General features: G+C 40.0%; 1 protein-coding gene across 2 annotated transcripts in view; it reads right to left on the bottom strand.

Moving 5' to 3' along the window:
• Nucleotides 1-13,835, bottom strand: part of NRG3 (neuregulin 3) — a 181,362-nt gene that overhangs the window by 30,034 nt on the left and 137,493 nt on the right. Inside the window, exon 4 of one of the 2 annotated variants that reach the window (XM_053450951.1) lies at nucleotides 64-90. The exons of the other annotated variant lie outside the window; for it this stretch is intronic. Coding sequence (XP_053306926.1) covers nucleotides 64-90 — 27 coding nt within the window. The remainder of the gene's footprint in view (nucleotides 1-63; nucleotides 91-13,835) is intronic. 2 annotated transcript variants of the gene reach the window in all.

The following is a 13,835-nucleotide window of genomic DNA, read 5'->3' as shown; positions in this document are numbered from 1 at the left end:
TCTCTCCCGCTATATATATATATTTAAATATTTTATGAAAGAATTATAAAAAAAATGACTTACCCATAAATTCAATTCCTAAATGGTCAGCTGCTTAGGTGAAAGCATAGAAAAAAATGAAAGAGAGAGAGAAAAGGGAAAGATTGGGTTAAAAAAAGATTAATCTGTAAAAAAAAAGAGAGAGAAACAGGAAAAATTTGGTTAAAAAAGAGATGAATCTGTAATAGAATAAAAAAAATCCATTGGCTGTTTAGGACATGAAAAAAATTCCACCCCACCCCCACCACCTGCCAAAAAAAGGATAATTAAAACTGCTGTTCCGCCTACTCTGTTGAATTTTACATTCGTCATTCAAGCAGCATCAGAAAGAGCATTCTTTGCCGGAATAATCATTTTTAAATCAAGTAAATTTTAACCATATTTGTAATTTTTCAGGGAATACATATATTATCACATGACAGAAAAGCAAGCACTGATAGGTTGTTGCCATAGAGACTGAAATAGTATTTTTTATTACTGCGTTTTACTGTGTGCAAAATTAGTCTTCTGTCTCATTTGACTCCGCCCCTTGACTGCCTCTACAGAAGACAGGAAGTGTTTGTAAGTACACTTCCTGCACATGCTCAATAGAATTCCGATTCTCATTAATGGAAGTACCCACTCCCACGCCCCCCCCCCGATTCATTTATATGAGGACAAGGACTTCATCAGATAACCAGGACTTCATTAGCATTGCCACAAAGGATCTCCTCAATGTGGTTCTTGACCAAGTCGTCCAAAAATATTACATTGGAACATTGATAGTGTAACAATATGAAATATAATCCCCAAAAATTCCTATACAACCACATATTTAACCCCTAGAGTGTCATCTAAGTATACCTTATGTAGCTAAACGTGGCAGCATTGCTTGTGCTTTATATAGTGATTGACTTTCGTTTTCTGCACTCATCCTCTGTCACGTTCTCTCACACACTTTCATGGTCTCTCGCAACGTCTCTCTGCCTCCTCCCATCTCTCGCCTTATCAACCTGTTCCTAAGTTACGCTGGTCCCCAGGAGCACTTCCGCATCACGCAGGAGCCTTGGCGAGCACCACGGGGACAACCTCTCCCCCCGATTTGAGGAAAACGGGAGGAGTTGTCCCCATGATGCTCAACGAGGCTCTGGCTTGATGAGGAAGTGCTCCAGAAGGCCCTGGGTAACACCGAGGATAACCGGTAGAGGCGGATCACCAGAAAAGAAAGAAGAATGAAGAAATGGAGAACAGGAAGAAAAAGAAGAAGAGGGAGAAGAAACAGAGAACAAGAAGTGGGGCTGTGGAGACACGGAAAAGGTAGGGAGACATTGAGAGAGAGTATAAGAGAGTATGGTCCATGTGCACAAGTCTACTATTAACTGTACAATCAGGGGCAGGAACCCGATCCCATTGAAATCAATATTCCTTGCATGCCCATGGGTTGTCTCGTTAGAGCCCCTGAGACTTTTGCTGTGCTGACTGACGGTAAGTATATGATGTGCCAGGAAAATAGCTGGGGGTGGGCAAGAGGGTCCCCTATAAAAGACCTCTGGATCCGAGCCGGCCAACGAGTATTTAAGATATTTTCATCCCACCCTTTGCCGTTGCTCTGTTTGTACCAATTTTTTTTCTTAACGAATACATTTTATTCTGTTCTCCTTTCTGCAAACACTCATCAATATTAACAACAGGTGTATAACAGGCATTTATTTTTGATGAATACCACCTTCACGGCTTCTCACGCCTGAGAAGATCCTATTAATTTCTTCTGAGATTGCCAAAAAGGAGGCTACATGCATCCCCGAGTAACCTGGGGACAGGACAACCTCTGCTTTCTTACAAAAATTATCCGGCACAAAATACGTCCTATAATTGGTTTTTAGAGCGGTTTTTAATATTTCATGGTTACTGGTGAAGAGAATCCTACACAGGCAGAAGAAGACTTATTTGTTTGCCATTTTCACACTTATTTTTGTAATCAATCACTATTACGACAAATTCTATATATAATCATTGTTTTTTAGCATTACAAAGGGAAATACTGGGAGTTTGGAGCTATTCTGTTGAAATGGAAAGCCAAACAGTCCCGACAACCAGGCTTAAGTCCTGATTGCTGATGTGGCCAATGGCCTGACTCTCGTGGCTGCTGTGTGAATGCATACTGCCCAAATCGGACACGTTGCACGTGCAAAAGAAACATCAGACATGATGTGTTGGGCAGGTGGGACATCCTATGGCGTGTATCTGGAGACATAGCACAGGGGAGGTGTAAGGGCTTCCCGCCAGGGAAGGGACTGAGACGAGGGTTTGGGGTGGTAGGAATAGAGTTAAGAATGGGTAGGACATTAGGGGTTTGTGGGCAATTGAAGGAAGTGGTGTAAAGGGAAAGCCTAGACTCAGAGAGGTCCTTTTTTCCTAAATGCTGACTTGGACGACGCAGAAGCCCCCCCCTCTTTAATTTTGCTCGGCGAGGGGCCAGAACTTATTTGTAGGTGTTGTTTTGACATTGAACCCGGCATTCTGTTGGGATTTCCTTAATGGGGACCCTTAATTCCAAAAGAATAGTACGTGTAGTTGGGATGTTCAGAAACCATGAAACCAGAGTAGAATATGGAAAAGCCAGCAAAAGAACCCAACAGAGTCCTCTCACCATCAGGAACGCTAGATGGATCACCAGAATGGAGGTGAAGCACGTTATAAGTATGATCACGGAGTTCACGTAGGTTTCCTGTTTGCTCTCCGATATCTCATCTGTACTTTTATTACCTTTCCTCTACTTTACATCCATTTTCTCCCCTTTACTTCCTATTTTCTCCTTTCATTATCTTTCTTCTTCTCTCCTTTCCTTTTCTCTTCTTTCTTCTCCTCTCCTTTTATCTCCTTTCCTTACTATTGTTCAGATGTAAGCCCTTCTGTAAGTGTCCTATTTATCTCTTCCCCACTCATTGTCCCTCAACATTCTTCTCTCCCTCCCTCCACTTAATGACTTCACAGCCACCTTGGCAATGATCTGTGCCTTATCACTCATTCTTGACCCATACATTGCTACTAATGCCTGACCTGGGGTGTTTTCTCTTTGGAATTCATAAAAAAATAGCATGATAATAATGATTTCTTGGAAGAGCTTCCCAGAAACTAGATATTCATCCGATAAAAAAGTCATTGCCATGAAAGGCATGCCATATTTTTCGAATGTATGCCGTCGGACTAACACAGCTACCCCTCGACAGCAGGTGAGAGCAGAGACACAGCGGAAAAGGCTGAGGTCCTTCAAATGGAACCCTTTTTCCAGCTTGTCCCCAAGCCAGGACTCGCCATTGGGCAAACCGGAAAAAAACATGGTGGGCCAGTGCCCAACGGCAACACTCACTAACCTGGATACACATAGCGACACGCTAGCCCTGGGGCCGATTTTAATCTCCAGTCCCCCCCCGCATGAAGCTAAGGCTTTGTGTTATCGTCACCTTGGCCACGCGTGGCTTTATAATGTTCTATCTGTAGAGAAAACATTAAACAAAGTAATAACCTGTATGTCCCTTTCTAAGTGGTTAACTATATATTTTTTAAGCAAATTAATGCACGTTTTTGTCTTTGTTTGGCAATGTCAATTTCATGAATTATTGCATATAATTACCAGCCATTAAACTGCCTGACATTAGTCCGCTTGTTTCCCGCCGATGCATCTCAATTCCCAGATATATGGAAATGAAGGTTAATTACAGGCTAATTCTATACATTCTATTGTTGTTCATTCAATTCTCGCACGGCATTTTTCAGTGCATGTAAAAAATATATTCATGTAGTAAAACCTTCTTTTTTATTTCCTGTTGGGCTGTATGAGGGAGCCGCCATTTTGCTTCCCCATCACATGGCTTAAATCCCTGCCTCGCCCTGACACAATTGAGCTAATTGCTTTCCAGGGGACCTGCACGGCTGGAAACAATCTCTAGCGCTAAAGGGTGATGCGCCGTCCGCTAAAACAATGCGAGGAGAGAACAGGAAGTGGCTCCCAACTTCCGGCTTGGGCTGACAGGACATGAAGGCCCGACTATTATGTTGTATTGATAGCGTAATGGACCCAGGAACCTCCTAAATCAGCTGACCATCGCCAATACTCTATGTGTCAACCAAATGGCTCTAATATCAGTCGTCGTGGAAACCGTGAGTTATTATTTAAAGATATACATAACTGAGTCACCTGCCTTCAAGCAGGGCTATCAACCATAACTTACAGGTAGCAAAAGCATCACCTGGAAGGCTTAGATATGGCCACATCAGCGTAGAAACGGAAAGGGCCCACTCACGACTTCTGCTCTTTTACCATGAGACCCTGAGATTAGGACAAAAACCCAGAGACTCAGGGTCAAATCCCGAAAGTTCACAAGTATGCTAATGGCTGAATGATAATTTGAGTAGGTTTTTTAAAAAAAATATTGGAGGGAGGAACAGAGCAGGATTTTTTATGGAACCAAGGTGGGCCAACACTGCACAGGTCTTCAGGGCACATAGCTTTGTCGGTGCTATTATTTTGGGGGGGGGGCTAGATACATTAAAATAAGTGACTGATTACATTAATTAATTTTTAATAGGTCCAGCATTGTCCTGTTAGGAAGTTCTCTCCCTTCTCCTTCCCATTCTTTAGAAAAGCTGCTGGAACCCATCAACAGAAACTTAGCAAGCGATAACTTATTGGGGATGAATGATCACGCAAACAGGAAGTTAAGATGGCCGCTCCCACGGCATGCATATAAGGTGGGATTCCAATACATATATGTATTTTTGGTTCAATCTTCATGTGTTTGGTGCCTGTAAGCTGTAGGATGCGGGAAGAGTTACAGATCCGCATGAAGTCATTTTTAAATAACATTTTCATGTTCTCCGCTTGCTCTTCCTGTACTGTCGTAATCCTCGTCAACCTGCAACCCTCGGTTATCTAAGGGATTCCTTTCTCATTTAAGTCATTTTGAGCCAATGATAAGCCTCGGGCACTTTGTCAATATGAGTTCTTATCTCTCTCTCTTAAAAAAAAAGAGAGAGAGAGAGCGACAGAGAGAAGAAAAGAGAATATTAGCATCCTCTCAGAACCGGCCCTGACCCCTGCGTGTTTTTTTTTTTTTTTTCCCGACTCCGTCGCAATCACCTCTGGAAGAAATGAAAATAAATAAATTAAAATAAAAAATTGAACATCAGATCTGGCGTTATTATACTGGGTTTCCTGCCTGCAAAACAAATTATCTTCTCTCCTCTCTTGGGATGCCCAAGGTCACGGCAGCCTCTATTAAGAATAAATAATTCTTCAGGCAGTCGAAACAACCTAATTTTCCTCCCTTCTATGGTACGGCAGAATAGATCATCCAATAACTTATTGTCCTAGGCACTACTTTATGCTGTTTCGGGTTATAGGGCGATTAAAACAAACCGAGAACAAGCTACAGGAAGACCTGATTCTTTTTTTTTTCAAAATGGCCACCAAAAGGAATTTCATTTTCTTCCACATAGATCCTTTTTCCCAACATTCCTTAACTATTATGTCCTTCTCACATAGGACTCACTTTCAGCAGGGCCTCTTAACCCCTTAATGACAACGCCTGTACATGTACAGGCTCAAAATGCAGTTTTCGATGGGTTTGGGGACCGCCCATTGTCCTTAAGGGGTTAATCTGTTCCCTCTGCTCTGCTCTTGCTGGCACCTTCTCATATCACAGACAAGGCGTTTATCTTGAAGGTCTATTCGTTTAAAGGAGGCTGGGACTGGTCGTAGGCGGTCAGACTGCTGTGAGATAACACATAGAGGAGGGGGTTTGGAAAAATGCCAGCATTCTGTTGCTAAGCAGCACCAGTATCTCAATAAACATTTTAGTGCAGTTTTTAAGTGACAGGGAGCACTGAGGATTGAAAAAAGTGGGAGATAGGTTTCTATGATGAGGCAGCACTTATCTAGGGGGGGTAAGGCAACGCTCACATGGGATTAACCCTTAAATATATAGCGATAAAAAAATGGGTACCATTAAGCTGTGAAATCTTGAATATAATTATCAAAATAGGTATGGGGAAACGCCATGTCTACGATGAACGAGGCGCCGGTGCAAAATGTTCTCATTAACTCTCTAGTGTCCGGCCTTCAGGAAGGAAATGGTTAATTTTGTGTTTAAGGATTTATGGATGAGTACTAGGGAATATAACACCTTACACCTGTCCTTCACTAACTAACAGTGAAATAGAGCATCTGGAGGAAACATATGTGAGGCAGATGTCCGTATGCGAAGCAGAATTAATTTTTGGGGAAATTATCTCATGCTGAAAATTTACAGATTACGTGAGAAAATTATTGTCTTAAATATGCACAAATTCAGAAAAAAAAAATTGCCCCCCCCCATTTCTACCCCTAATGTTGATGCAAGGTTATATTTCTTCTTGAAGTTCAGTTATCATGGTACCCGGGAACTTTCTAGATGCGCTGACCCTGAGACTCTTGAAATATTAACCCTTTAATAGCCCATCATGGAGATGAAATGTAATGGCTTTGCTAATTGTGTTACCCAAATGGCTCTAATGCATTCTCATGGAAACCTGGACTTGTCATTATTTAAAGATACATTTAATTGAGTCACCTGCATTCAAGCAGGGATATCAACCATAACATACTGTGAGCAAAAGCACCTATTTGGAGTCTTATATATGATCACAGAGGGGGGGGTAGGTATGAACCAGCTCCAGACTGTGTAACCCTTCCTGATAATGGGGCAAAAATCCTGAGATTTAGGGTCAGAACCTGAGATTTCCCATAATGTTTAATGCTAAGCATAGAAACCTATTTGCCAGCAGACCAGACCCATTCGCCCCGTCTAGCCGCCCAGTTTCTCCAGACCTTAACCTTAATCAGTCGTTGGTCTCGTCTTAGATCCAGAAGCCGTATGTCTATCCCATGCATGCTATTCCTACTGTATTAACCTAATATCTCCCCAAAAAAATAAATGATGCCATCCTAAACAAATAAATACAAAGTTGTCACCATGTGATCATGACACAAGTTCTACAGAAAAAGTCCAGATAAAGAAAGTCGGTTTTCAAACATAAAGTACATCGACAGCCTTTGAAATTGGGAACAGATGCCGTTCTTTCTGTAGAAGGTTGGTAGATCCAGCAAACAGATCAGCAAATATCAAAACGGAGAAAAGGAGCTGGCATATGGGTTCATAATTTGGAAAAGCACACAAAATTAACAAGATGATTAGAATTTGGCAGACGGACGCCGACCGGCAAGATGAGGATCTGTCTGAAGGAATCTCCGAGGCATCGGACTACAGAGGATGGGATCTGTTCTTCATAAAGTTTACCAATGTCTCAACCTCCATGCACATGTCTAAAAATGGCATGGACCCCCGTCATGACCCCCTATGTTAAATGCCCCGGTATCCCAATGTTATCCTCCACACTTCTTGCTACTGATTGGCTGCTTAAGCTGCAGGAAAGTACTTCCAACGATCTCAATGAGAGTATGTTCGTGGGGTTGATTGACAGCTCAAGCAGCCAATCAGTGGCAGGGTAGTGCCCGCGCTGAAACCAATGGAACAAACACCTGTACACGGCATAAGTACATCACTGTGCATTAATAGGGAACGGGGCAAATGCATTTGGGGGTAGCCTACATAATCCCCCACGCGAAGTGGACCATACAAAAATGTAAAAGTACCGCAACCTCATCATATGCATTAAAGAGGTAGAAATCACAAGGACGGTGGCTGTGGAGGGGGCAGTTAGCAGTGTTGCCCTGGGTCAGGCCTAGGGCAACACCCAACATTAATGAGTTAATATATGTAAATAGTGATTCTGCTGCAGTCAGAAAAGGGGTCATCAAAGCGACCAAAGCAATGTCCACACACCGAAACCTCCAAGGTCTTACCCAATACTCCGTTGGTGCCACCAGGTGCCACCATTTCCCTCCCTACTCTCCACCAACTACTGGCCCACTTTAAATCTAACTGGATCTAGCCCTACCCCCTGCATGTAGCATAACCTGGCCCTTCATCTTGACCACAACCTCAGGATAGGGGTTAGCTACAGTCAGCCATGATTTCCACAAGGCCTTAATGCATTAGGTCACTAAAAAATCCTTGTATTTATTGTAGAATATTTATAACTCACACATAATTTTTTTTTGGGGGGGGGAACATATTTTTATGTTTTATAGAAATAAATAAAATGTATTTTTATTTTTTTAAATAAAATATGTATATTTCACAATTTTTAAAGTTTTATTTTATATAAAATCTAAGATATAAATATATATATATATTACATTTTATATAAATTTAAAAAATATAACATATCATATAAAATATAAAATACATATATTTTACTCGCCTATTCAGTTTAATGCAGCTAAAAAAAAAAAAATACATATCTTTTTTTTACTTTTTGTAGAGTAGTTCTCGATATGAAACATAATTAATTTAGGACTTGTTGTTCCTGTGCATTGTGGGTAATCACATGCAAATTAGCAATCATGTAGAATCATATATTGACTTTTATCCACTTTAACATCCCTTGATAAGCACCTTTAATTAGCTCAAAGAATTCATATTGGAAAAAAAATATATATCTAATTTACATGTCATTACACGCAATTTCTGGATTTAATGAGTGTTCTATACACAGTGGGATTTTATGCTATAGAGTTTTTTAAAATAGGGGAAAAAATATATATTTTTTTACATATATTTTATTGTAAATGTATTTATTTTAAATGTTATTGTCCAAATTGGTTTGCTCGCATCAGGAGAAATAGCCAGTTTTAGATGTTGTTACCTAATACTAAAAAAAATAAAAAGTTTTTTTTGAATTTCCACAATTCTCCAAAAAAAATAATAATAATAAAAAAAATAATTAATGGTTAAATGGCTAAATCCTCCTCTTTTCCACATTACGCATGGCTTTAATTGGTACAAATCTTGTAGTATTAAAGGGATATCTTTATAATCCAGATTATCCATGAACCTAATTCTTATATAATGTTACAACATATTTTTTTATTAAATATATTGTTAATATAAAATCTCCTCTATTGCTAGAGGTTTATCCGTACTCTACTGGAAAAAAAAAATGCCTGGAGAGTACAGGAAGTAGATTAGAACTTCCTGTTTCAACAGTAGAATTCTTATACAATCTGTACTGAGGGATCATGGGAAATGGTGGGGAAATTTAGATGAAATCCCCCTGGCTGTATCAGAGCTGGAAAATATAAATCTGAATAAACTTAAAAAAAAAACCCTAAATGAAAATAATATTTTAGATCCTGATCCTGATGGCTTTATTTATTTTTTCCGGACTAATCAGAACATAATTTAAAATATACATTTTATTTTTTATTTTTAACAGCATTCAGTTCTTCGTCCGATTACTTTAGTGACCCAGATGCATAAAATATATTTTTGTAAAAAAAAAAAAAAAAATCTTAAAATTTTTGGTGTTAACAAATACGTTTTTTGTTTCTTTTTTTGGATTAAAGGTCTTTTATGGGGTCATTTATATTTCTATGCAAACATGGGAAGAAAAGGTGTTTCTCAAACTCAAATTTGAAGATAAGAGCAAACACAGAGATAAAAATATTCGAGGTACTTATCTGTTCTCGTCTTCTCCGGCTGGCCTCTGAAACTAATGGTTATTTAATCTACTTTGAATCAAAAGACGCAACGTATGATAGACTTTTCTTTTAAGTGTGCCAACTGCCTACGGCTGCACAGAAGTTCATATCAGGCCTCTAGAGACTATATGCCAATTATTACAGCTCAAATCGCATCTTCATCCCAAAATCAAAGGCTCTGAAATAATTTTTGAAAAGAGTTCAAATTTAGAATCATTTCGTCCCTGGTAGGAGGTCTGTCAGGGGTCCAATGACGCTTCTGATGACTTTAGTCGTGGGATTTAAGAAAAAAGGAGTACGTTTATGGTGGAACGTCTCTTGAGGGACAAAATATCTGCTGGGATATTCCGTATTTGCGGCCTGAAGATCAGCAACATAATCCGGAACTTTTTGGACCTTAAATCTCATAGTTGAGGATAAAGTGGGACAATTATTTTTTTTCCTTATTGGATATGGATTACTTTCTATTTTTAGACTGCTTGATGGAGGAATTTAGCAGTTAAAACCTCTTTTGGGCTTCTATTTCCTCAAACATAGGAATGAGGCCAGAAAGCAGGTCTAATTTCCAGCAGAATACACTAATCGAGATAAACGGTTCCTGCCTACCTGGCATAGCCAGATTCTCAACTCCGTAAAAAAAGGAAGTATAAGCTCAAAAGAGGATTTAGCTGCTTAGAAAAAGTAAGAACCTCACAGATATGACATTTTAGTCCCAGTAATATTTGGCATCATTGGCTAGTTTTCATTTTATCGTGGCGTGCCAAACAATGTTCTCCCTGATACGATATAAATATCATGACCAATTACTTCAAGTTATTGCTGCTAGAGGTGGTTCTACAAGCTATTGAATCATAACGTCTACTTAGTCGTTCACGCATGGCTTCTCCATTTTGGCTTTATTTTTGTTGAATAAATCATGCCACTGTGTAATATGTCATGCGTTGTTGTTCATCTGAGGTTATATTCACCTCATTTTTAGACCTGCTAAAGAAACAGATGATTGTTATAATGTCCTTTCCTTACTTTCCTTTTCACATGACGATTTCCAACAATCTTAGCCAAAGGGATGGTGCACTCACGTTCTCAGTGTTAAATTACTACAAATTCTAAAGGTTCCTCTTTTGCATTTCATTCACCAACACAAAAGATGTGTCAAATAAAAACACAACATGTCTACCGCGCATCCACAGGAGTTGGGGGACACGCGTTTGTGTTTTAAGAATGAACCCTGTCAGTCCCCTAAAAAAATGAATGTATCTCCTTGTTTAACAAATTATTAACTTGGGCACATTGTTTTATTTTTGGCTCACAAGTTCTCCGATAACGAATTTCGTTCAAAAATATGGTTTGTACCCATCCGATTGCCCAATTCTCGTGTAGCAAGGCATTGTAACAAGTAAATAACAAAAGTGCGTTAACGCCATGAGTTCTTTATTCCCTTTCGGCAAAGCTCCGTCAAATTTAAAGCCTTGAGAAGATCACACGATTTCTAAAGCCCACGGCGAAAGTAAGTTTAGTAACAACGTGCAAAACGGGAGTCCCGGCAGCGTAAGAGTGAAGACTTCTCAACGGTCAGCTTTTTTCCAATTACGATCAAAAACAGGACGTAATAATAATAATAAAAAAAAGACAAAATAACATATTTCATATTGCGAGAAATCTGGAAAAGTTGAAAGGGTGCATCAAAAAAAAAAAAAAAAAAGTATCAGCAACAAAGACTTCTTCTTGTCAACGCTGTGAAATATTTTAACCAGGTCATTTAGCCCGCGAATGCTTCCACGCCAGGAAATTCTGTAAATGGTTCTCTACACTCAATTACCGGTCTATATATCTAAAGTGTGAAGGTTGGCGGGTTTTAATGGTCTACAAAACAGTGTTCTGCACAGCGCACAAATGAATATATCACAAGCTATGAGCTTTCCATCACTAAGAAAACCACGGTGTTCTCTCTCCCCTCTCTCTCTCTCTCGTGGCAACATGCAAAATCGTAAAGCGCTCCGCATAAACAGAGTTTAATACAACTCGTTCGAGCGTCAACAATGAAATATTCTCCTCCTACGATAAATAATACCAGGAGAGTAACAGTCGGATTATGCGGGGTCATGTATGAGTACATTAATTTATCATTAGGGTAAACATCTCTGGAAAGTTTCGTAGTTGGCTCTAACAGTTCTTTTATGGAAATTACGGATCAGAATCGGCCGTCGAAGAAATGGAAGTCAAGTTAATGAAGTGTACCCTCGATGGGTACCGACGTCTCATGGTCGGGCAATTCATCACTCCAGGAAATCTTTTGTGTTTCGAAGAAGAGCTGAGAATAGTTCTGTCTTTCCTTAAAAAAAACAACCCAAAAAGGACACGTGGTCTGTGGTCACGTTTGGTGGAACCATTCCATCTGAGGAGACCCCCAGGGTCCCTAAAGCTTGTGGAATTTTGGATCTTTTGTAGGTTGTCCCCATCAAAGGTATCAACTTCGACTAAAGACTGATCTATTTTTCTTGCTAAGTTAAGATATTGAAGGCTAATGGTTAAGTTTTGACATGAAGACAGTGGACCACCAACTTGCCCAACACAACTCGCGTAGGAAAAATAGAGTATATTTTCACCTTTTTTATGCGCTGAAAGAGGTTTTAATTGTGTTTTTAACAGATCCGTGAAAGAATGGGCATGGAGCTTGATCAATTTGACAATTTCTTCGGACTCTTCATGATTTATTGTAGGGCTTGGTTCTAAACATCCAGTGCTCCTGTGTTCTTGGTTTTTTAGTACATAAAAGATTAAAAACAAACAATCCCCCTTGTCTTATGTTTTTTTCACCCAGAATTTTCAGAATTTGTCATTTCTAGTGAATTCACGTATCGGGATTTGGGGCGTTTTAATGCAGATTACAAGATTGGATGTAAAGTGCAAAACGTTTGTGGGACAACGCTAGCATTATTTCTGTTGGAAGGTAAAACGCAGAGGAAACCACAACCCTCCGGACACAATGTAGCCAAACGGTATAATGACTAAGAAGGTTTAATCATTGAGGAGCATAGGAATCAGATGGACACTGGGGTAACACAAGCTAACACCACACACTCACAAACGCTAACACCTTACAATAACATACACATAGGAACACCATACGTTCATGCACGCGCATGCTACCGCCATACACTAATGGTGACACACACACTCATGTTAATGGCATACAGTAACACAAACAACACCATACACTCACACATTCTAACACTACAAGCTTATACACATGCAAACACTTTACATAAACACTGACTCCAACAGTACCATGCACATGCACACACACATACATCCACAGAAACACACATATACTACTCTTCTCACCTTATGAAGGGCTGCCTTCACTCTGCTGCCTCTGTAATATAGCAGGTTCACGTAATGCATGTTACGTGACCCCGCTGGGCATCTCAGTTGTCAGGCGCCTGGCGTACACCCTCCTTGCCTGCTTCAGAGCATATCTCCAGCCAAGCAGAGTATACGCACTGGTGTACCCAGCCTCCTGCTTGGCCTGGTCCGGCACACTGCTTCGGAGCATAACCCCTGAGCTCCTTCTGCCATAACTGAACATACTCCAGAAATGAAGGCTCTATGCTTATACCATTGCAGAAAAGAGACCTCATGGACCAAGAGATCCCCACATCACCCAACACAACAAGCATGATGTTCTTGCTGTGACGTGCAGGCAAATGTATAAATGACAATGAAGCAAGTGGGGGCCCCATGCAACGAGGGGCCCTGGGAGAAATGGCCCTTTTGTCCCAAACATCGGTGATGGGTCATAGGCAAACACATAACACATATGGCAGATAATACTGCTGTATGACGGTTTCTAATTCTATCCAGCCAGTAAAAAACATTCTTAGGAGTGAGTGCTTTGAGGAGTGTTTTTTGGGGATCATTTTGAATATTGTCTTCCAAACATTGCTGGCGTTTTAATTGATTTTATAGAATTCTTTGATCTGGTTTCCCGGGGATCTGTATATTTCATGGGGTTTTTTTTTTCTTCACCTAGACTCATTATAAGCAGAACACAAGAGTATATGGCGTGAATGTATCTTTCATGAACCATTAGCTTCGCAATACATCATCTCACGAGGGGACAGCTTTGCAAATAGATTTGCAAGGAAGGAGGCATAGGGATTCGACACACTCT

This window comes from Spea bombifrons, chromosome 11 (assembly GCF_027358695.1).
Source record: "Spea bombifrons isolate aSpeBom1 chromosome 11, aSpeBom1.2.pri, whole genome shotgun sequence".
NCBI classification, from domain to species: domain Eukaryota; kingdom Metazoa; phylum Chordata; class Amphibia; order Anura; family Pelobatidae; genus Spea; species Spea bombifrons.
This window is presented reverse-complemented; position numbering and strand designations above follow the sequence as displayed.